This window comes from Microcaecilia unicolor, chromosome 4, assembly GCF_901765095.1.
Source record: "Microcaecilia unicolor chromosome 4, aMicUni1.1, whole genome shotgun sequence".
Taxonomy (NCBI): domain Eukaryota; kingdom Metazoa; phylum Chordata; class Amphibia; order Gymnophiona; family Siphonopidae; genus Microcaecilia; species Microcaecilia unicolor.
Window position 1 is genome coordinate 40,332,032 of NC_044034.1, and position 25,316 is coordinate 40,357,347.

The 25,316-nt window shown below is 44.1% G+C and overlaps 1 protein-coding gene and 1 pseudogene across 1 annotated transcript in view; both read left to right on the forward strand.

Moving 5' to 3' along the window:
* The first annotated feature begins 5,159 nt into the window (after positions 1 to 5,159).
* On the forward strand, positions 5,160 to 6,566 carry LOC115468226 (annotated as a pseudogene).
* Positions 6,567 to 8,018: 1,452 nt separating this feature from the next.
* Positions 8,019 to 25,316, forward strand: part of FOLH1B (folate hydrolase 1B) — a 101,862-nt gene continuing 84,564 nt past the window's right edge. Inside the window, exons 1-2 of the mRNA XM_030200163.1 lie at positions 8,019 to 8,265; positions 23,556 to 23,664. Coding sequence (XP_030056023.1) covers positions 8,142 to 8,265; positions 23,556 to 23,664 — 233 coding nt within the window. The 5' untranslated portion in view covers positions 8,019 to 8,141. The remainder of the gene's footprint in view (positions 8,266 to 23,555; positions 23,665 to 25,316) is intronic.

Consider the following 25,316-nt stretch of genomic DNA (forward strand, 5'->3'; position numbering starts at 1 on the left):
AAAAAGGTAAAAGAGCTCCCAGGTGCATAGCACCCTTCCCTTGTGTGTTGAGCCCCCCAAATCCCCCTCAAAACCCACTGCCCACAAGTCTACACCATTATTATAGCCCTAAGGGGTGAAGGGGGGCACCTACATGTGGGTACAGTGGGTTTGGGGGGGTTGGACGACTAATAAGCATTAAGCAGCACAATTGTAACAGGTAGGGGGGGATGGGCCTGGGTCCACCTGCCTGAAGTCCACTGCACCCCCTAACAGCTGCTCCAGGGACCTGCATACTGCTGCCAGGGAGGTGGGTATGACATTTGATGGTGAAAATAAAAAGTTGTGAAACATCATTTTTTGTGGTGGGAGGGGGTTAGTGACCACTGGGGGAGTCAGGGGAGGTCATCCCCGATTCCCTCCGATGGTCATCTGGTCATTTAGAGCACTTTTTTGGGACCTGTTCATGTGAAAAAAGGGTCCAACAAAAGTGTCCTAAATGTTCGCTAAAAACGCCTTTATTTTTTCGATTATCGCCCTAACGCGTACATCTCTCCTCGGCCGATAACCACACCCCAGTTCCACCTTTGCCACACCTCTGACATGCCCCCATCAACTTTGTCTGCATCCGCGACGGAGTGCAGTTGAAAAAGTCCAAAATCGGCTTTCGATTATACCGATTTATTCGTTTTTGTGAGATAAACGTCTATCTCCCGATTTGGGTCGAAATCTAGGCGTTTTTCTCTTTCGATTATAAGGTGGACAGTCTTTGTCATGGTTCTGCATTGACAACTAATAAATAAACTGAGTACCCTTGATATGGGTCCTAAACTGGCTGACTGGATTAAGAACTAGTTGAGTGGAAGGTGACAGAGGGTAGTGGTAATAAATGTGGCTCATTCTGAGGAAAGGGATGTTACCAGTGGTATGCCTCAAGGTTTGGTTCTTCGGCTGGTTCTTTTTAACATTTTTGTAAGTGATATTACTGAAGGGCTGTCTGGTAAGGTTTGCCTCTTTGTGGATGATACCAAAATCTGCAATATGGTTTGGATAACATGAAGAGGGACCTAGGGAAACTTGAAGAGTCTTCCAGAATTTGGCAGCTAAAATTTAATGCTAAAAAATGTGGGTCATGCATGTGAGCTGCAAAAACCCAAGGGAACAGTATAGTTTAGGGGGTGAAGAAATTTTCTGCATTAAAGAGGAGAAGGACTTCTCCTCTTTATACTTCAGGACTTCAGTTTGATCATATGTGATGATTTTAAGGTGGCCAAACAAGTAAACAAGGTGATGGTGAAAGCTAGAAGGATGTATGGGTGCATAGGGAGAGGAATGGCCAGCAGGAAAAAGGAGATGATAATTTCTGGTGAGACTTCATTTAGAGTATTGTATTGCGTGCAATTCTGGGGATCACACCTTCGAAAAGATACGAATAGGATGGAGTCAGTTAGGGTGGCTTCTAAAATGGTCAGTGGTATATGTCATAAAATGTATAGGGACAGACTGAAAGATCTCAATATATATACTTTGGAAGAAAGGCAGGAGAGAGGAAGGAGATGTGATAGAGACGTTCAAATGCCTCCATGGTATAAATGCACAGGAAATGAAAAAAAGCTTTGGAATGAAAGGGCATAGGATGAAGGTGAAAGGGGACAGACTTAGAAGTAATCTGAGGATATACTTCATCACAAAAAGGTGGTGAATTAATGGAATGGCCTCCCAGTGGAATGGGTGGAGACGAAAACTGTATCTGATTTCAAGAAAGCTTGGGTCAAGTACATTGGATCTCTAAGGGAGAGAAAAGTAAAGTAAATGGCATGGATGTGCAGACTGGATAGGCTATAATGGTCTTTATCTGTCTCATTTGTCTGTTTCTATGTTTTCAATATTTGTTGTCATATTTTTATTCAGTGATGCATACACTTGATAAAGACTCCTTTATCTCATCAGACTGCACGAGGTTGGCCTGAATGGCACAGCTTCTCTTCTTTTGAATTAACCCCCTTACTTTCCTATTAAACTTTGTAGTTCAAATCTCCCTATTCTCCTTATTCTGCCCTGTCAGTCTCTATTTCAACCTCTCTAGCTGGATTGTAATATGCTCAGATAACTTTGTTTGATGGAGAGGATAGTAAATTTCTAATAAACTTGGAAGCTTGCATATGTAAGCTAAAGAATCCCATATTGTAACTGTGCCAGGGTTGGGTTTGTCACCAGCTTTCACCTATCATGTGCTCTGGGTTTGCTACAGACCCAGCCTTTCAGGAGTGTCCTGACCATGAAACAGTTGGTAGGTTTACTCCACAACCCAATACAGCAAAGAAAGTGAAGCCAACCATGTGACGAGTCACAGCGGCACAGGATAACCTTTGATACCACACTCTAATCATGCATTATGCAAGCCAAGTCTCTGGGATCAGACCTGGCTGCCAGCCCTTTGCCATTAGGAATTGGGTCACCTCATAGTATGCCAACTATGTCTCCCAGATTGCTGAAATGAGCCCTCACCAGATGAGGTCACTCATGGCAGGGTTCCAAGCTGCCATAACTCATCAGGAATTGTGTCAGCTTCTTCCAGCCTCAGGGCCAGCTGTAAAAATTGAACCACTTAAAGCTTGAAAGGGCATTGGCAACACTGTTCTGGAGTCTGGGTACTTAGGTTGTGATATTAAGCTGTAAACAGCCCAATGCAAAAAGTCTTAGCAGCTCTGCAACCTTGGGATCATTTACAGGCAGGGTATTTACTACTGCCAGCACTGTTTCATTATCTGATAAGTAGAGGAGTGTGGTAGCCATGTTAGTCCACTCTTAAGGTTATCAATAGAAATCAAACAAAATAAAACATGGGAAAAAAAATAAGATGATACCTTTTTTATTGGACATAACTTAATACATTTCTTGATTAGCTTTCGAAGGTTGCCCTTCTTCATCAGATCGGAAATAAGCAAATGTGCTAGCTGACAGTGTATATAAGTGAAAACATTCAAGCATTACTATGACAGTCTGACGAAGAAGGGCAACCTTCGAAAGCTAATCAAGAAATGTATTAAGTTATGTCCAATAAAAAAGGTATCATCTTATTTTCTTTTCCATGTTTTATTTTGTTTGATTGTCTGATAAGAAAGCCACCCTTATGTTCTCCAATTTAAGACCTCAAATGTAGAGTGCCACTTAGGAGCAGCATACCATACACTTTGGAAGTAGGTACCAAAGCCAAAGGCCCATTGACGCCTGAGTAAATAAATCTAAATCCTTATTGGGAACTGAATTGTACTTCCACAAGGAGGTTCCATTGAACTCATGGAGAAATATTTTGCCATATTTCTAAATGGTATTTGATGTCCCTAGTTACCCTAATGTGGTAATGCTTACTGGTTGGTTATACTCACAATTGCCACTGACAAGCAGCACAGGAAATTCTTACTTTATAAGTATAACCCTGCATGTGAAACTCAGGGAACCAGTCAATGATGTAAACTAGTACAATGTTAATTTTTTTAGCTGACGTGGCTACTAAAATCCTTAGTTTTTAATTTGTTAGATTAACCTGTAGCAGTCTGGTCAACATAAGATTAGTATCAATCTCAATGCATAGGAATGATATGGTTTCTGAGTGTCATATAGAGAACTTTTGTGCATGAAAGAGGAGATGGACTTGGGTGTGATCTTCTGTGATGATCTTAAGGTGGCCAAACAGGTAGAAAACACGATGGTGACAGCTAGAAGGATGCTTGGATACATATGGAGAGGAATGGCTAGTAGGAAAAAAGAGGTGATGATGCCCCTGTACAGAGCTGCCGAGAGACACAGTCGGGCCCAGGGCAGGACCCCTGCCACCTCGCTGCCCCCCTGGTCTGCTCCCCACCCCACCTGGGCCACCACTGCCACCCCCACCTTGGCCACCGCCACTACCCCCCCCCCCCCACCTGGGTCACTGCTGCCATCCCCCCTGGGCCACCAAACCAAGCCCCCCATATTTTTGAGCTGATGCCCCCACCCGCCTTCTTATCTTCCTGAAATGGGCTGTGTCGGCAATGCCACGTGCCAGGCACTAGTACAGCTTTGTAAACAGGGAATATATTTCCTAATCTTTTTGAAGATCGTGTGTTTGGCAAAGGACATCTTGTATAGGACCCTGGCATAGGATTCTGAAGCCCATACAGAAGCCCTCCCCCAAGTACATTGATGTCCTAGAACATAGAATCGCAAGAACAAGAAGGGGTCCTAATAAAGCTGTGCTTTGGAGCATCTTATTCTGGTATTTGGACTGATCTCTTGGAGTTGGAGATGGGGGCAAGGACTCTAAGGCAATGTGTGTGTGGATCTGGACTGTAGCTGCTGTTTGTTATGAATGTGCCCTGCACATTGGTTGAAAGAGTGGATCACTATGCGCTTAGAACAAATATACTTGTATCTGTAATTCTTGAATGAAATGAAGCAAATTGGTGATTCCCTTGGCTAAATCCATGCTGGCTCTGTCCCATTAAACCACGTTTGTCTATGTGTTCTGTAATTTTTTTCTTTATAATAGTTTCCATTATTTTGCCTAGCACTGAAGTCAGGCTTACCAGACTGTAATGTCCTGGATCACCACAGAACCCTTTAAAAAAAATTGATGTTATATTGGCCACCCTCCAATCTTCAGGTACTATGGACAAATTTAATTACAGGTTATAGATCACTAACGGCAGAAGATACGGCTAACACAGGTGTTTTTCTACCTACATCGCGGCTGTCTTTTCTGACAGGCACGCTTGGTTACAAAGATTTTTCCTATCAAATTTTGGAGGCATTGGATATATAAAACCACTTACAAAATTCACAATCAAACTCTGACCCCTGAGGCAGGCATTTTTTAACGCCGAAACACAGCCCGTGTCGGGTCATTCATCAATAAAATACTCCTGTTGTCTCATTCTTGGAGGCTCAGTGTTGCTTTTTTTGTTTGTATACTTTTTATGTATGCTGTTCACCCTCTCTGTTTGGTTTCTACTCTTAAATTTGCCAAGTTCTTTTATTTCCTCCACATTGATGCCCTTGAAAACCATTTCTGGTACTGGTAGATCTTTTACATCTTCTTCCATAAAGACCGAAGCAAAGAATTCATTCAGTCTCTCTATGCATAGGCGCCCCGTATAAGAGGCTTGGGGAGGCTAAGCCTCCCCAGCCCAATCTTGATCATGTGGGCTACTGCGGCCTCGTGGAAGGCGCTGGGCCTGGCATTGCTGGTGCCGGGGCTGGAGAGCGTCACTTGGCTCCTGCTGTTCGTACTGTGGGGGCGGCAAGAGCGGCGCTTGGCATCCGAAGTGCTCTTCTTCCCGGCGCCACCCACGTGCACCGAAGCGCTGCTGCGGCCAAGCCGGCCCCTGCGCTGCACCTGCGGCCTGCCGCACGCCGAGAGCTCGCTGAGCCGCCTCATGCTGCGCCTGTTGTCAGCCCGCCGCAGCCTCGAGCTCTGCATCTTCTCCTTCTCCAACCCACAGCTGGTGCGGACCGTGCTGCTGCTGCACCGGCGGGGCGTGCGGGTCCGCCTCATCGCCGACTCTGATTGCATGGCGGTGAAAGGCTCGCAGGTCAGAGTGTTGCGGAAAGCAGGTATCGCAGTGCGGCATGACCAGCACACGGGGTACATGCATCACAAATTTGCAGTGGTTGACAAAACTGTTCTCATCACGGGCTCTCTTAATTGGACAACACAGGCTATCCAGACCAACAAGGAGAACATCCTGATCTTGGAAGATGTTACAGTGGGCCAGCATGATCAGACAAAGGTAGAAAAGATCATTTTATTTTCATTATAGTGTTTGGAATATGTCCACTTTGAGAATCAGGTGCTCAACATTCAAAGTTTATATTTATTTACTGATTTATGGCATTTTATCCCACATTAAACATGAATTAGGGTATTTTGTGGCTCTACATGATAATTGTAATATTATGATCCCTTGTTTCATATTGTTGACAGTCTGCATTTTCCGTATGGGTGGTATATCGGTGTATTAGGTCTACCCAGTGTAATATTTATGGTACAGTAAGGTTCTGAGTGTGTTTTTGCACAAAGTTGTGCATAGTGTTTTGCAGTTGAGCGATTGTGGTTAGTATATGCTTTGAGCAACCACTTTATTCTTTGACATATGATACATATCTAATATCTAATAAAAGGTATTAATTGTGACTTTTATTTTTATTTATTTTTTTCTGTGTGTTTTTAGAGAATTATGGATTTAAGCTCCACCCCTGGTGCCACCCCTAACCCCGCCCCCTTTAGCCTCCCCAAACAGTTGGGCCACCGACCGCCTTTGTCTCTATGGCCAAAGTAGGAACACCAGGCACTTACAAAATTGTCCAGTGAGGCTTCTATAGTTACACGTCATGCAGACAAAGGTGGTGCAAAGTTGTTTTGAATACAACGGATTATTTCCATGAGGTACATAGACAACTTGCAGATGAATCCACGTATTGAAAATTGGAGGACAATCCCACATATGATCTGTTGTTACAAGTTCAAAAACTGACTACAGAAGCTAAGAAAATGGGTTTTCTTACAGAAGGTGAAAGTTTTTAGTGCATCTTACTCCCAAGATTGATTCTCCTGTACGTCCAATTGTTTCATCGAGGGATTTTCTATTAGAAAGAATCTGCAAATACATAGATAGTTTTCTCCGTCGTTTGGTAGTACAAATTTTGTCTTATTTAAAAGATACAGTACTACGCATTTTTTTGCTGTGTAGACTCAAATCACTAATTGTGAAGATGTTACCATTATAGCTACTATGGATGTTCAATCTTTGTACACATCTATTCCTCAAAACGAAGCTATAGACAGTATAACAGAGGTCTTACATGATCGTCCAAGTCCCTGGAAAGTTCTTATAGAGTTTCTGGTTGCATTAATGAATATTGCCATAAATAATAATCATTTTATTTTTGATGACCGCACTGCATTGCATCCTTTCATACAGTCACCTTGACCCCACACCCAAGAAATCCAGATTCGATAAACAGTGAAAATATTGGTAAAAATAGGTGTTACCATGACAAATATAGTGCACAAATGCATTGTCTGTTATATGAAGTATGCCTTGACACTGTTCTGTCGTGTGCAAGTGCCATCAGCCCCTTACCACCACTTAGCAAAAGGGGCCCTAAAAGACTTATATACTGTATATCTATTGAAGGTTACACTGTTTTATTTTCTTGTCACTTTACTTTTTTGCATTTGATATATATTTAGAGACTCAGGCTCCATGCCTGGCCATGCCCACTGTAGCCTCCCCAAACAGCTGAGCCACCAACTGCCTAGGTATTTATACATAGTTTTACCCACAAGCTTTATTACCCTATGTGAATTAATCCTCTCAAAATGTGTGAAAATGCCCTCATCGACCTGTCTGCTTATCCCTATTTGCTTGTAGGAAGCTGAAGGACCCATCCCCTCTTCTGTAAACTGTGACAAAGTTCAATCAGCCGATGGGCTGGGAGCCCTAGGGATATCATGGAATCTTTGGAGTGTGAGGTGAGTGAATCAGGGACCAGGGGTCCATTGGGCTACCAAGTACATATTTTAGGTCAGAGGGTCTGCTGGCTTAAGAATCACCAGGGGGGCATTTTGAGGGTTAGGAGTGCTAGGAGGGGAAGATTGGGGAGTCAGGTCTACACTAATATCAACTGCAAGTCATGCACAAGATTTCTAGTTGACACTAAGACAGATCAATGCATGTGTGCATCTGGCACACTCCACCTTTTAGTGCATATCTTTTGCATTGGGCTTATGTAGATACTATTGGGTTACTGCACTGGGGGGCTAAATTTTGCATTAGGATAGCATAGGATAGGAAGATATGCACGAAATGATAGCACGTGGTTCTAACGCAAGCTTACCATTATCTTAACACAAACATGTTTCAAGAGATAAGCCGGAGGTCTGTTTTAACAGCTTTTCAAGCCAATTAGCTCCTTAATAAGTGAATGAAACGAGGGGACCTTTGACCCAGCCTGCCTTCCATGAAGGGCGGAAGACGAGAGAGAGAAGGCTTAGAAAACTTAAGCACTGTGAAGACTGGCATCAGATCCCATGCATTCCATGAGCTAGCTCTCTCTCTCTCTCTCCTCCTTCCTTGGCTTTCCTCCCCTTGATCGTTAAGGAAAGTAAAGAAAACAAGATGTGGAGCTCCCTTCAGAGTGAAGAACCCGAAGCAACCATGGCTAGTAAGAGCTTCAGTTCACGCAGACTGTTTGCTGTGGTCTTGGTGGCAGCCACGTTTCTTCTTCTGGGATTCATCATAGGTATGCACTGTTTTGAATGCATTTTTTTTTTTTTGCTTCCTGTCTTTATACGCTCTCAGACCCCCTAACTTTGCTGCAGTTTTTATTTTCTTTTGCCTGAAGTGTAACTCGTTCAAAAACTGTCACAATTCTCATTCTGTATCCTATATACTATATAAATAGGGGCATATCACAGCTAATTGCATTATATTTTTAGAGCTCAGCTTTCTTTGGAGAAGCAAGAGAGCTGTAACAGTAATTTGAGAGACAAATTAATATTTCAAGCATTCTAAGTGATGTGACATAATGCTTAAGCCTTCTCTTGAATGGGGTTCTGGGCATTTCATAGCAGTAAACAACTGTCTCCTACAAGCTCTGGACACCCTTTTAGTTCCTGCCAAGATCAGCTTTCTGTAATTAGAGCACACACCCTGACAGAAAGTTTCAAACTGCTCTTTTCCTGTGTGCTACTGCTACGCATGTTCTTTGGCTTGTATGTATGCAGTATGAAACCTTCCAGCAAATTGCAACATTCAGCTCACTTGTCTGTGGGCAAGTAACCAAATAGCAGGGCAATTCAAAATGTGCAAGCCCTGCTCTAGCTTTTTAGCTTTTGCATACAATCAGAACAGGTAACAGCAGTGGCGTACCAAGGGGGTGGGGGCGGTCCGCCCCAGGTGTCGGCGAGTGGGGGGGGGTGCTCCGTCGTTTCCTGCCACGACCCTGCGTTTTTTAAATCCATTCAGCGAGCGACGCAGGCAGCGCCTCGTGTCTGCCCTGCTGTGTGCTGTCAAAAAAGAAAATCGCTTCGCCGGCGTCGGGCCTTCTCTCGCTATGTCCCGCCCTCGAGGAAATAGGAAGTTACCTCAAAAGTGGGTGGGACATAGCGAGAGAAGGCCCGACGCCGGCGAAGCGATTTTCTTTTTTGACAGCACACAGCAGGGCAGACACGAGGCGCTGCCTGCGTCGCTGCACGGATTTTTAAAAAAAACGCAGGATGGTGGCAGGAGAAGAGGGCTCTGTCGCTCTCCACGGGGGGGGGGGGGCTCAGAGGGGAGAAGGGAATTGGGGAGGGGTGAGGGGAGCTCAGAGGGGTTCGCAGAAGGGAGAAGGAAACTGGGGAGGGGTGGGGGAGCTCAGAGGGGTTCGCAGAGGGTTGAAGGGAACTGGGGAGGGGTGGGGGGAAATCTTTTATTGGACTAATTTTAATACATTTTGACTTAACTTTCAGAGAACAAAAACCCCCTTCCTCAGGTCAGGATAAGATACTGTAACAGCACTATACTGTACTGACCTGAGGAAGGAGATTTTGGCCTCTGGAAGCTAAATGTATTAGTCCAGTAAAATTGTATTATTTTATTTTCTGTATTTGTTTTATTTCTATTTGTTAATTTGTAAAGTGGTGATTGGTATTTGTTAGTTTTTTCAAATTTACATCTGCTGTCTTTATATTTAGCACAGTACTAGGGGACATTTTCTGTTTCTGTGGTGTTGCATTGTATGCAGAGTCTGGCATCGGGGGTTCAGTTTAATTTTTGTCTAAATAGAAAGTTTATGATTACTTATTCTATAGTGGATTAGGGTGTATCTGTGTTTGTGAAAAAGACATGGCTTTCGGTTGGCATTGACTGTGCAGGATCGACGATCTGTACTAATCTGGCTGTTTTCGTTTTACAATAGGTGAATTGATGTTCTAGTGCTCACTGTAGTGTTTAAGATGCTTTCCTTTTCCTTGTGTGACTCGTAGAATTGACTGCTTATGGTATGGTAGAATTGCTCTATAGGTCCTGAGTGTTTTGTATTCTCGGTATGCCTAGTACTGGATTTGGGGTGGGGGGTGTTAAAAAATGACCAGCCCCGGGTGTCAACTACCCTAGGTACGCCACTGGGTAACAGGTTTAGTAGCTGAATTCCCCAGTAACAAGTTAAACTTGCAGTACTGTAATCTTTCTTGTTTGTTGAATCAGAGCAGCAGAAGTGTGTTAACGTTAACTTTTTATATCTGGTTTTTTAAGTGCGAAAACAAAAAGGAGCAATCTGGCACATAGGAGCCTCACATTTCAGCTCTCGAAACCGCCATGCAATAAAAAATCAATAATCTTCTCAATCAGATCATTGTAATTTACACTTTATCTATATTCTTAAGTGTCAGTGGCAAAAACAACCAGATTAAGAAGTCTTATGCAATTAAATTGTACAAGAAATGAAAGAGCATTAAAATCTACCCAGGAAACACATTGTTCTCCGGTCATGTGGATTTGGGGAGGAAAACTTTTATCTACAGCATTGTCTTCAGTTGCCCACAAATAATTTATTCTTCTTCTATACCAATTCCAAAAAGTACAACTAAATTATTGTTACAAGATACGGATCACACTGATTTTGTAACTGTAACTTCTGAACAAGTCATTTGCCATTTCTAGCTTAAATAATACACATTACCCATTGGACTCTTGTTCGATCTCAGTCTTTAAAACAATGACTGAGATAGCATCAATAATAACTTAGGGTCGCTTTTACTAAGCTACTGCAAAAAAATGGGCTTCCTGCACACTAAGCCAAGGCAGTAAAATAACCTTAAAGAAATATAATGGCTCTCCAACCGTCTACTGGCTCAAAAATAATAAACCCCTCAAACAGTAGACGTGGAGGGGCATAATTGAAAGGGACGCCCAAGTTTTGTTGAGGATGTCCTCCCAAAACGTCCTGATGGAGGGGCGGGGAAACCCGTATTATCGATACAAGATGGACGTCCATCTTTCGTTTCGATAATACGGTCGGGGACGCCCAAATCTTGAAATTTAGGTCGTCCTCAAAGATGGTCATCCCTAGACCTGGTCGTTTCTGATTTTCGGTGATAATGGAAACCAAGGCGCCCATCTCAGAAACGACCAAATGCAAGCCCTTTGGTCATGGGAGGAGCCAGCATTTCTAGTGCACTGGTCCCCCTGATATGCCAGGACACCCTAGGGGGCACTGCAGTGGACTTCATAAAATGATCCCAGGAACATAGCTCCCTTATCTTGTGTGCTGAGCCCCCCCCCACCAAATCCCCCTAAAACCTACTACCCACAACTGTACACCACTACCATAGCCCTTACAGATGAAGGGGGCAGGACCGTGCAGGTCTTTTTCTGCCATCATCTACTATATTACTATGTTATGTTACTATGTTATGTTACCTAGATCCGGGTACAGTGGGTTTGTGGTAGGTTTTGGAGGGCTTGCTGTTTCCTCCACAAACGTAACAGGTAGGGAGGGGCATGGGCCTGGGTCCGCCTGCCTGAAGTGCACTGCACGCTCTAAAACTGCTCCAGGTACCTGCATACTGCTGTGATGGACCTGAGTATGACATCTGAGGCTGGCATAGAGGCTGGCAAAAAATATTTTAGAAGATGTTTTTGAGGGTGGGAGGGGGTTAGTGACCATTGGGGGAGAAAGCGGAAGTCATCCCCAATTCTCTCCGGTGATCATCTGGTCATTTCGGGCACCTTTTTGTTGCTTGATCATAAGAAAAACAGGACTAGGTAAAGTCATCCAAATGCTCATCAGGGACGCCCTTTTTTTTCCATTATGGGTTGAGGACGTCCATGTGTTAGGCACGCCCAAGTCCTGCCATCGCTACGCCTCCGATATGCCCCCTTGAGCTTTGGCTGTCCCTGCGACAGAAAGCAGTTGTGGATGTCCAAAATCAGCTCTCGATTATACCGATTTGGACGACCCTGGGAGAAGGACGCCCATCTTCCGATTTGTGTCGAAAGATGGGCGTCCTTCTCTTTCGAAAATGAGTCTGATTGTGTTCACTCTGAAACTATTCAAAAGGGGGGAAAAGTCTCATTTGTCACTGGAACATGATATTGATTGGGAGGCGAGGATAGGGGAGGGCAGACTTATACGGTCTGTACCAGAGCCGCTGATGGGAGGCGGGACTGGTGGTTGGGAGGCGGGAAATACTGCTGGGCAGACTTATATGGTCTGTGCCCTGAAAGGGACAGGTACAAATTCAAGGTAAGGTATACACATATGAGTTTGTCTTGGGCAGACTGGATGGACCATGCAGGTCTTTTTCTGTCGTCATCTACTATGTTACTATGTTACAAATGAATAGGTGGATTCCCTTCCCTGGACACCCGAGTTCGGGTTTGGGGAAATGAAAACGATGACTATGTCTTATAAATACAGAGGCATGAACTCTTGATAATAGGTTTCCATGCATTATCTTCCTTATCCCTCTGACGTCTAGAATATCCAGAGTTTCCTGTAGACTTGCATCAGTTGCATCAGTGACGTAGCCACAGATGGGCCTCGGTGGATCGGGGCCCACCTACTTTGGACTCAGGCCCACCCAAAATTGTGATACTCTTGCTGTGGCTGGTGGGGATCCCCAAACCTTGCCAGCTGAAATTTACTCTCTTTGGGAAGACCTTGCTCTTCCAAATGCCAGCCAGCAGCACTTGCCTTGAGCTGAGGCTGAGACTGACCCTTCTGCAAATGCCCAGTTTTCGCACACGCAGAAGCACTGAGCATGCACGGCCTGCCGTCAACAGCAGCATTAGTTTGAGGCAAATGCTGCTGGCTGCCGTTTGGAAGAGTGCATGCTGCTTGAGGAGGAGGAGGAGGAGGAAATCTTTAGGGTTTGTGAGCAGGGAGGAGTGGAAAGAGGAGCAGAGGGGGACTCACAATGTTTCAGCCTTAACAGCCTTGATGCAGAAAAGGCTTTCAATAAAGTTCACTGTTTGCTGTTCTCTCTCAGGTTGGGATTCGGGGATGGTTTTTGGATGTGATCGCTACTTTATATGCTAATCCACAAGTCCCAACTTATAGTTAATGGGACCCGCACCTGTCATTTTCCATAGGGCAGGGAACATGACAGGGTTGCCCACTGAACCCACTGTTATTTGTATTGTACTTAGAACCCTTGCTGGGGAGAATTAGTTCTGATCGTGCCATTCCTGGAGTGCGGGCCTCGGCTCACGAACTCAAGACCCATTTCTATTGTTAATTGACCCTCAGGCTTCCTTGGAGTGGCTCTTGTCCTTAATAGGGGACTTTGAGTGAGTTTCCGGTTTCACCCTGAATCTCACTAAATCTAGGGCTCTTCCAGTGCTACCTGAGGTGCAAACTGACTGGAGGGGAGCCTTTCCTTTCACTTGGAAAGATAGAGGAGTGTGGTAGCCGTGTTAGTCCACTCTTAAGGTTATCAATAGAAATCAAACAAAATAAAACATGGAAAAGAAAATAAGATGATACCTTTTTTATTGGACATAACTTAATACATTTCTTGATTAGCTTTCACCCATCCTGTTAGAATATCAATGATATGCTTTGATGTCCCCATGCATACCTCCGACCCACCCCCATCCTCCCACCCTGTCAGACTATCATAGCAATGCTTGAATGTTTTCACTTATATACACTGTCAGCTAGTACATTTGCTTATTTCCAATCTGACGAAGAAGGGCAACCTTCGAAAGCCAATCAAGAAATGTATTAAGTTATGTCCAATAAAAAAGGTATCATCTTATTTTCTTTTCCATGTTTTATTTTGTTTGATTTCTATAGATTCTACATGGAATGTTGCTATTCCACTAGCAACATTCCATGTAGAAGTCAGCCCTTGTAGATCACCAATGTGGCCGCGCAGGCTTCTGCTTCTGTGAGTCTGTACGTGCAGGACGTCAGACTCACAGAAACAGAAGCCTGCGCAGCCTTCTACATGGAATGTTGCTAGTGGAATAGCAACATTCCATGTAGAATCTCCAATAGTAGCAACATTCCACGTAGAATCTCCAATGGTATCTATTTTACTGTCATAGTAATGCTTGAATGTTTTCACTTATATACACTGTCAGCTAGCACATTTGCTTATTTCCGATCTGAGGAAGAAGGGCGACCTTCGAAAGCTAATCAAGAAATGTATTAAGTTATGTCCAATAAAAAAGGTATCATCTTATTTTCTTTTCCATGTTTTATTTTGTTTGATTTCTATTGATAACTTGGAAAGATAAAATGCTGAAAAACTTGGGAGTGTATTTGCCTTTAGACCTTAATACATTATATCACCACAACATCCAGCGCTTATTAGACAACACTTCTCGTCGATTATACTAGTGGAAAGTCTACCCCTTATCATTGTGGGACCCATATCACTTTTGTTTAATATGATGTTTGCTCCCAGGTCGCTCTGTTTGTTTCAGCTATTGCCTTTATATCTGCCTTTGTGATGAGAAATTACTTAATTGGTATGTGCAGAGCTTCCTCTGGATAGAAACCTCATGTCTCCTTGGCGGTGCTGCATAGGTCAAGAGAACATGGAGGCATGGGGTTGTTGAGCATAGGCTATTTATCTATAGCCAATGGTATGCATCATATGAACGATTGATATCGTGGTACAGCTCATTTTTCGGTCACTAGCTTGGAGACTGAATTGCTACCACAGATACATTTCAGTCTTCTTCTGCATGCTACTCGCCCCTTGCCTTCAGGAGTCTTTAAACACCATCATATCTTTGCCACAGGTAGAAAGATCTGGCTTTGGCTCTGTAAGCACCATGATTTTTCTTCCAATGTTACTCCTTATTTATCCATATGTTCTAATCCTTCATTTCTTCCAGGTCAGGGTTCTACTGTGTTTGAGTCCTGGGTCGTTAAAGGGTTGAAATATGTGTTGCAGGCAGTGACTGAGGAAGGGGAAATGAAATCCTTTCACATTCTACAGCAGGAATATGGTTTATTACCATCGGATTACTACGGATATTTACAGCTTCATCATTATGTTTCTTCATTGACCTGCACAGATGTAATGGAGGGTGTGCAGGAGACTTTGGCGGAGGCCTTCACCTTAGGCTCCCAATTGCATGTCCTCTTGATCTTTCATCATTGCTTTTTTAAGGACACAATACCAGACCTCAACCATGCACACCTAGCAAGGGTTTGGTCACAGGATTTATTATGCACGGTTGAGCCGCAAAGTCTACTACAGTCTTATGTGGTGAGGCTGAACAAGCAGTTTATGAATGTTCTTCATCGAGAAACTCTGTATAAATTTGTTTTGCACATGTACATCTCCCCCGCCGTGGTGGGAAAGAAAGCCAGCAGATCAATGTCACAACAAAAAGATTTTATTGACGATACCGTGTATGAACAAATCATACACGGTATCTTCAATAAAATCTTTTTGTTGTGACATTGATCTGCTGGCTTTCTTTCCCATATTGGATTTTGCAGATCGTTTGCCTTGTTGTTTTTTGGGACCATCTCCCCCGCCATACATGTCGAGCAGGATATACAAGTAGTAGTCAGTATCCTAATTGTACCTTTAGTATGGTATCCTTGGGGCATATGGTTTGGGTATGCCTGGAAATCTACTGGTTTGGGCAGCATATACTAGATAGTCTCCACTGTTGGTGGTCATATACTGTTACAATGGACCTTTTAACTTTGTTTGGGCAATTTGTCCTGAGTGATCCTGTCCCATCAGGCTTTTATCTTTTTCTACGTCAGGCCATTCTGTTTGGCATCAAAGCCATCCTGCTTTCTTGGCTCCCCTCAAACCCTCTGTCTTCTTAGCACTGGAGGACCTATCTTATTGAACAGATGTGACTTGAGAGCAGTGGCGTAGCCAAGGATGGGCCCGGGTGGGCCCAGGCCCACCCACTTTGGGTTCAGGCCCACCCAGTAGCAGCACACCTATGATGTGGCTGGCAGGGATTCCCAAGCTCCACCAGCTGAAAACTCCCAACAACTGTCCCTGCTGCATACCTTGTAAATAGCAGATCTTCGCCTGCAGCAAGCAGCAGCTGATACATACTGCTCGAACCGGCCCCACAACCTTCCCTCTGACGTGTTCCCATCTATGCGGAAACAGGAAGTTGCATCAGTGAGAAGGCTATGGGGCGCGTATTAGTTGCTGCTCGCTGCCAGTGGAAAAATATTATTTAAGAGGTATGCAGGAGAGGGGGGCTGTTTGAGAGACCATATGGCATGCAGGTGAAAATCACCTGTTGGATGGAGCAGGGTTCTTCTGCCCACCCATCTTGGGCCCAGGCCCACCCAAAATTGTGTGTCTGGCTATGCCCCTGCTTGAGAGGGTACCAGTGACCAATTTTCTGAGCTCTCAGGGTCAAGATTTTCAAACCTCTTGGGAGTCCTTTTGGTTATCTCTGTCTCATCAGGCTTGTAGTCGCCTTCTAAACTTTTAGCCTTATTTCTTGTATGAGAGTCATTTTGCAGTTGTGGTATTTCACCCTCAGGGGAGGAGAGGGTTGGGAATTGTGGGATGATGTCTTCCTCCTTACTTTAATATATTCCATTGTATTTTCTTGATCGTCTTGTATGTGGTTCAATGTTTAATATAATAAATATTTATACATAAAGTGACAGCACTCTAACTGCAAACCAAAAATTGTCATAAAACGTCCCCTCATCAGTCTTGACATTTTAGAAGATGATGGATGATCTAGTGCATAGTTCTCTTTGTCAAGAACTTTGTTGAGGTTTCTGAAAAAGGATTTGTATCCGCAATGGAACTCTGTAGAATCTGGATCATACAATTGGAACCATTTTTCAGAGGTGCTTATTCTTTATGCATAAGAGAAGATGGTCGTTTATTGTAAGAAAACAGTTTCTACCTTGTTTGACTTGACACTTTATGACAAATTTTGGTTTGCAGTTAGAATGCTTTCACTTTAATGTTTTTCACTTGTTTAAATTGGCCACAAAAAAATTGTGGTTTACTCGAGGATGTATTTGGGCTTTTGCATGATAGCTCATTAGGGCTCATTTATTCAAGTCTACATAGCCCTACATAGCCCTTATAGCCAAGGGTGTGTGAGCCACCACCACGGCAACATTTATTGAGTTATCGCTTTCACATATAAAATTTTTTCATGTGGTTTATGCACTGTCTGCTTACTTAGTCGTCAGAAGCAGAAGACGTTTGACACTTATATATTTTCTAACTTATACATGTGGAGGAGTGGCCTAGCGGTTAGAGTGGTGGACTTTGGTCCTGGGGAACTGGGTTCGATTCCCACTGCAGGCACGGGCAGCTCCTTGTGACTCTGGGCAAGTCACTTAACCCTCCATTGCCCCATGTACAAATAAGTACCTGTATATAATATGTAAGCCGCATTGAACCTGCTATGAGTGGGAAAGCGTGGGGTACAAATGTAACAACAACATGGAATGTTGCTACTATTGGAGATTCTGTTGCTACTATTTGAGATTCTACATGGAATGTTAATGTTGCTATTCCACCAGCAACATTCCATGTAGAAGCCTGCCCGTGCAGGCTTCCGTTTCTGTGAGTCTGACGTCCTGCACATACGTGCAGGACGTCAGACTCACAGAAACAGAAGCCTGCGCGGCTGCAAGGGCAGGCTTCTACATAGAATGTTAAGGAGTGGCCTAGTGGTTAGAGTGGTGGACTTTGGTCCTGGGGAACTGGGTTCAATTGCCACTGCAGGCACAGGCAGCTCCTTGTGACTCTGGGCAAGTCACTTAACCCTCCACTGCCCCAGGTACAAATAAGTACCTAAGCCACATTGAGCCTGCCATGAGTGGGAAAGTGTGGGGTACAAATAAAAAAAATAAAAAAAAAGCGGCAACAATTGTACCTGTAAGTCTCAGCACTTCCAAAAGTTTTAGATTTTACAAAACTGGATGTACAGAAACAGCTAATTAAGGATTCAATCAAAAATACATTTACATTTTAAATACTAGCAAGCACAATTTTCCCTTCAAGCTCTAATAGAGCTGTACTGAATAGCATATTTTACTATTCGGGCGAATACAGGGAATGAAAAATATTATTTGGCTGAATACTAATAATTGGTATTGAGCTTTAAACTTAACAAATAATAAAAGAAAAAATGTGAAAGCAGAGATCAAATGTTTATTTCGGTAGGATGTAGAGCCCCAGATGATTCATATTTGAATTGAAACCACTTTTTGGCCGAATACAAATAATGTATTCAGGGCCGAATCAAATTGAATACGAATATTCGGTACAGCCGTAATCTCTGGTGCACACTCCAGGTCTAAGCGAGCTGCTGGCTAATAATTATATCTGCCTCAGAGCAGATGTAAACACTGATATCTAGGTTTATTACAGGTATTTGTGTGCTGCCATTACAAAATTTAAAATACATGCATACTTCTAGCCCACCCAAACTGTGCCTGGAACATGCCCTCTTCAAAACTGCGTATGCTACTGATGAAATATGCAAAACAAGGATTTTTTGAAAATTCATTTTATATGCTAAAGACTTTACATATGTAAATGTCACTATTTACATGTGTCAATGCCCCATAATTTATTTTTTGTTACATTTGTACCCTGTGCTTTCCCACTCATGGCAGGCTCAATGTGGCTTACATATACAGGTACTTATTTGTACCTGGGGCAATGGAGGGTTAAGTGACTTGCCCAGAGTCAGAAGGAGCTGCCTGTGCCTGCAGTGGGAATCGAACCCAGTTCCCCAGGACCAAAGTCCACCACTCTAACCACTAGGCCACTCCTTAACATTCTATGTAGAAGCCTGCCCTTGCAGCCGTGCAGGCTTCTGTTTCTGTGAGTCTGACGTCCTGCACATACGTGCAGGACGTCAGACTCACAGAAACAGAAGCCTGCGCGGCTGCAAGGGCAGGCTTCTACATGGAATGTTGCTGGTGGAATAGCAACATTAACATTCCATGTAGAATCTCAAATAGTAGCAACAGAATCTCCAATAGTAGCAACATTCCATCTAGAATCTCCAATAGTAGCAACATTCCATGTTGTTGTTACATTTGTACCCCACGCTTTTCCACTCATGGCAGGCTCAATGTGGCTTACATGGGGCAATGGAGGGTTAAGTGACTTGCCCAGAGTCACAAGGAGCTGCCTGTGCCTGCAGTGGGAATCGAACCCAGTTCTCCAGGACCAAAGTCCACCACTCTAACCACTAGGCCACTCCTTAACATTCTTTGTAGAAGCCTGCCCTTGCAGCCGTGCAGGCTTCTGTTTCTGTGAGTCTGACGTCCTGCACATACGTGCAGGACGTCAGACTCACAGAAACAGAAGCCTGCGCGGCTGCAAGGGCAGGCTTCTACATGGAATGTTGCTGGTGGAATAGCAACATTAACATTCCATGTAGAATCTCAAATAGTAGCAACAGAATCTCCAATAGTAGCAACATTCCATGTTGTTGTTATATTTGTACCCCACGCTTTTCCACTCATGGCAGGCTCAATGTGGCTTACATGGGGCAATGGAGGGTTAAGTGACTTGCCCAGAGTCACAAGGAGCTGCCTGTGCCTGCAGTGGGAATCGAACCCAGTTCCCCAGGACCAAAGTCCACCACTCTAACCACTAGGCCACTCCTTAATATTCTATGTAGAAGCCTGCCCTTGCAGCCGTGCAGGCTTCTGTTTCTGTGAGTCTGACGTCCCGTGCAGGACGTCAGACTCACAGAAACAGAAGCCTGCGCGGCTGCAAGGGCAGGCTTCTACATGGAATGTTGCTGGTGGAATAGCAACATTAACATTCCATGTAGAATCTCAAATAGTAGCAACAGAATCTCCAATAGTAGCAACATTCCATGTTGTTGTTACATTTGTACCCCACGCTTTTCCACTCATGGCAGGCTCAATGTGGCTTACATGGGGCAATGGAGGGTTAAGTGACTTGCCCAGAGTCACAAGGAGCTGCCTGTGCCTGAAGTGGGAATTGAACTCAGTTCCCCAGTTCCAGCGTCCACCACCCTAACCACTAGGCCACTCCTCCACATAATCCTTCTAAAACGACATTCTTGACTAGCTTTCAGGAGCTGCATTCAATCAAATCAGAATCAATTGTGCCAGTGGTGCCATTTATTTATTTATAGAATTTTAGATATAGCTGTTTCTTGTACCACTAACATTTAGAGTGGTTAACAATAAGTAGGAACTATTATTGTTCATCACGTTGCTTGGGTGCAGTCTAAGTCGAGCACAGTTGTGATACAGGAAGTGAATACAGCATGGAAGTGTGTACATTAAAACAAGTATGTTTCTATCAAACTTGAATACAGGATGAATTAACAGTTGCTTGTAGGTTAATGCTGCTGGGTTGAACCCCCTCTTCCTCCTCCCTTCTCTACCCTCCCCCTTTCTCTGTCTTATCTCTGTATGGCTTTGTGCTGGCTCCAGCTATATGTGTGTTGACTACTTTCCTATCAGAACATTGTAGTTCCTTTCTTTTGCCTGTTATCTTATTGTTCCAGATTGTAAACCGCCTAGGGTCTACTTGTTAGTTACTGTAAATAAAATAAAAATAAATAACATTTTATGAGAACCTGGGATGTAATAAAGTCTGTAAGCAGTAACCCGGTGCCTTTTCCTAAGCCATTACTCAAAAACCTGGATTGTTTCTATGGACTTGATTCTGGGATTTTTTTTTCCAAATATGTAAATTCTGTAGAATATTCATGAAACCATTTTGTGAAAATAAAATGTTAGGGTCTGATACTCATCAGCACTTATTTGTATAGGAACAGCTCCTCCCCAGATGTGCCACTCATTGGGGCCAGACACTAATTTTCAGTGCCATTATCCAGACCAGACCACTGAAAATCTTCATTGATCACTTTGGCACTATCTGGATAATGCCAGGGTGGTCTGGGGGCAAAACCAAGGCAGATCTAAAAGTTATCCAAGTACTTCCAATATTCAATGCCATTACCAAGAAAACTGAACAAGTTAGGACAGCAAACTATCTGGATAACTTCTGTTGGATGCTTCATATCCCAGTGTTCAGTGCTGATATCCAGGTATGGCCTGACGCTGAAAACTCAGAGAGCCCTCACAAATGCTAGTAAGAAGCATCAATGCACCACACCAAAAAAGGAAAATTTCCCACAAAACAAAAGGTTGCCAAAGTAGTGGGGAAGGGACGTAGGTCAACCAATAAAAACAAGTGTAGTGTGCATTACAATAATCCAGTCTTGATGTTATCATAGTATGCACAACTGAAACAAGGCTTGCTTTCTCAATACAAGGAGACAGGCAGCGTAGTTGTCACAAGTGATAGATGCTGCTCTTGAAGGTTGCTTGGATTTGGGGGATCAGAGTAAGTGTTGAATCGAGCTGTATGTTCCCACTTGTCTTAGGGACCCATAGAAGCTCAGTTTTACTTGGGTTCAAGCAAAGTTTGTTTACTTTCTAAAAAGTACCTGGGGAGATCAGGAAATATAGCTCCTCACCAGTTATCAAATATAAGTGTTTTTAAGGGCTTCAGTAAAGAGCTATCTCTTTCCCGGGCTGAAACTGGGGAAAAATCCAGTACAATCCAAATGAAATTGAGCTTCTGGGTCAATCAGAGTCCAGTCAACAGGTTTTAAACGTATAGTGCTGAAAGTACTGTAGATCACTTCTTTACAGTGTTGCCAGGTACTCGGCCCCGAAATCCGCCCAAAAAGTTCACACCCCCACTTCCGCCGTCATCAACCCTGCCCCCGCCGTCATCGACTCCGCCTCCGCCGTCATCGACCCCGCCGTCATTGGCCCCACCTCCTCCGTTGCTGGCCCCGCCTCCTCCGTCACTGGCCCCACCCAAAACGTCACTAGCCCTGCCCAAAACGTCACTAGCCCCGCCCAAACTGGCCTGAAAAACCACCCAAAAACCCCAAAAACCAGCCCAAAAATCCGTGGCCCGTGGCGGGCAAAAATTTCCTGCCGCGGGTTGCGGAAAACCGCCCAATTGGGCGGTAAAACCACCCAATTGGCAACCTTGCTTCTTTACTGAGTGAAACTAAAAGAGGGAGCATTCACTTTTCTATAACAGCTTTAACATAAAACATGCACCGCCTGCTGGCCACTAGAAGAAATGCACTTCAGGAAATAAGGCAGTTTTACAGGCTTAACCCCCCCCCCCCCCCCAATGTTCTGTCATATTATTAAATAACAAACTACACATAGACTCGACATCAGTAGCGTAGCCAGACAGCCAATTTTGGGTGGGCCTGAGCCCAAATTGGATGGGCACAACATTTTTTTCTGCCCCTGTCCTACTCCCACATGTCACCCTCTCTCCTACTTCTATGTCCAACATTTTTTTCTCTCTCTCTCTCTCTTCTTCTGCATCTCTCCCTCCCATCCCATGTCCAACTTTCTCCCTCACTCCTTACCCCACTGTGCAGCAACTCTCGAAGAACGTCTGCCTGAAATTCTTCTCCCCGTTGCTGGTGTGCTATCACAGTATAGGTCCGCATCTTAAAAGCAGTTCTTGCAGTGTGACACTTTTGTGACTTCCTGACATAAATGAGCTCAATTTCCTTTCCTATCCTGCGCCTCCAGTTTGCTATTTCTAGAAGTCTCAGCTCATTGAAATCCTCAGAATGACAGGTTTGGATCTGTGCCGCAGGTATCAGATCGCTTTTCAATTTTCTGGAACATTTACAGTGCCCTGATTTTATTTGACTTATTTTGAAGGGAGAAGCAAGGTGATTTCAGGCATCTTTACGCTTATTAAACTGGAAGAAGCAATGTGGATGCTGTGTTAGTCCAGCTGCACGCACGGAAGTGAAGGATAACAACAAAAACGTATTAGATAGTGAAACCTTCAAATTAATACATTTCTTGACTGGCATTTGGGAGCCACTGGCTATTCAGAATGATTCCAAGCAAACAAAGAGGTCTACCTGTTACACTTGTGGTCTTTTCCCGGTCTCTGCAGCATTCTTTTTTTCGCCCGTCGCCGGCAGCGCTACGATTCACAGAGGCCGCTCCGCTCCCCCCTGCAGCGTCCATCCGGCCCTCTCTGCTGCACTTCCTGTTTTCGTAGGGCCGAATGGACGCTGCAGGGGGGAACGGAGCGGCCTCTGTGAATCGTAGCGCTGCTGGCGACGGGCGAAAAAAAAGAATGCTGCAGGGACCGAGGCAGCAGCGGGGAGAAGAATTTCAGGCAGGCAACACTCCCAGCAGCGATGTTGTTGGGTTGGGGCGGGCCTAGAGCAAAAGTGGGTGGGCCTGGGCCCGTCCAGGCCCACCCGTACCTACGCCCCTGCATCGACATGGAAGCATCATCTGGCATAAGAGTAACTCATGAGTCCCTACTTACTTGGGTGAAGGAGAAGAGATAGAAAAGGATAGATGATTAGAAAAAGTTAGAAATGAATGTCCCACGAAGCTAAGGTTCCACAGTCCCTTTCCTCCACCACTGATCCACCCAGGAAACAAAACCATATTTGACTTCAGATAATCTTGTCAAGCTAAAGACAACTGCTTTGCCCTGAACCTTGTGGCATGTTTATACTTACGTGTGTGACTGACATATTTCTTGCACTCTGCAGGCTGGTTTTCAAGACCCACAGTAGTGGTGACACAATATAATTCGTATCCAAATGCAAGGAAGGCATTTTGGGCTGAAATGAAAGCTGAAAATATCAAAGAGTTTCTCTAGTAAGTACTTGACCAAAAGTATAATACAGTACAGTCTTGATTATCCGACCTTGGCTAATCCGACCATCTAGCATATCCGACAGACCCCCCCCCCCCCCCCCCCCCCCCCCCCCGGTGTAGTCATCGCATCTCTTTCGTTTTCCAGCATAGTGCAGAGGAAAGTGTCACACCTGAGACAATTTGTTTGTGACCTGGGACCCTGCTTCCTGCTTTTTCAGCCTTTGTTTATGCATTGTTTGAGGGGTTACCATTGTTTTCCGTTTTATCTGACTTTTCACTTATCCGACAATGGGTTGGTCCTGTTTATGTCAGATAATCGAGACTTTACTGTATCTGAATATAATAGAGGCCCTTTTACTGTGTTAAAATTTGCAGTTAGTACAGCTTGATGAGAGATTTTACCGTGTGGTAGCCGCAAATTTTATGCGGCTACTTTTGGGAGTATTCCCACTACTTTTATTGCAGGTTATGTGCTAATGTTCCCATTTGTGTAAGGCACCTACTGAGAGTTAATACAGGACCCCTTAACATAAGAACATAAGCATTGCCATACTGGGAAACACTGAAGGTCCATCAAGCCCATTATCCTGTTTCCAACAGTGGCCAATCCGGGTGACAAGTACCTGGCAAGATCCCAAAAGAGTATTTAGGAATACAGTAAGTAATCCCATGTTAACTTGGGGAAAATCAACTGCTTATTTCTGGGATAAGCAGCATAAAATATATTGTTCTTTTTGGGGGGATCTTGCCAGGTATTTGTGACCTGGATTGGCCACTGTTGGAAACAGGATGCTGGGCTTGATGGACCTTTGGTCTGTCCCAGTATGGCAATACTTATGTACTTATGCTACTATTTGAGAATCTGAATGGAATCTTGCTAATCTTTGGGGTTCTACATGGAATGTTGCTACTAGTTGAGAATCTGAATGGAATGTTGCTACTCTTTGGGGTTCTACATGGAATGCTGCTATTGTTTAGGTTTCTGCCAGGTACTTGTGACCTGGATTGGCCACTGTTGGAAACAGGATGCTGGGCTTGATGGACCTTTGGTCTGTCCCAGTATGGCAATACTTATGTACTTATGTAACTCTGTGCTAGCCACTTAAGGGCATAGTATAGGTTACCGTTAAGATACATTATTTTACCATTAACTTGTGCTATTTTATCATAGGTCCCATTTTATTTGATGAGATCTAGTTACTAATAACTGGGATTAACAGTAAAGTAATATGTCTTAACGGTAGACCATGTTAATAACATTCCCCCATGTTTGTCTAAGGCATTGGTTCTCAACCCAGTCCTAGGAGTACACCTAGCCAGTCAGGATATCCGCAATGAATATACATGAGAGAGATTTCTATGCACTGCCTCCTTGGTATTGGGTTGAGAAGCATTAGCCCCTACCTGATGGTGTACTGGATTCGTGGACAGGAGTAATCCCCAGTTGCTCCTGCTCTCGTCGGTATCATCACTCAAAATGCTGCCCCTAGTGGAAGTCTCATGTTACTCCTTAGAGGTAGTACCAAAAGACTACTGCTAAGGTGTGCCATTTTGAGTGATGGTGACAGCAAGGGCAGGAGTAACTGAGGATTACTCCTGCCCTAGAATCCACTAGATCACCAGGTAAGGACTGATAGGCCCCAGGAGTTTGG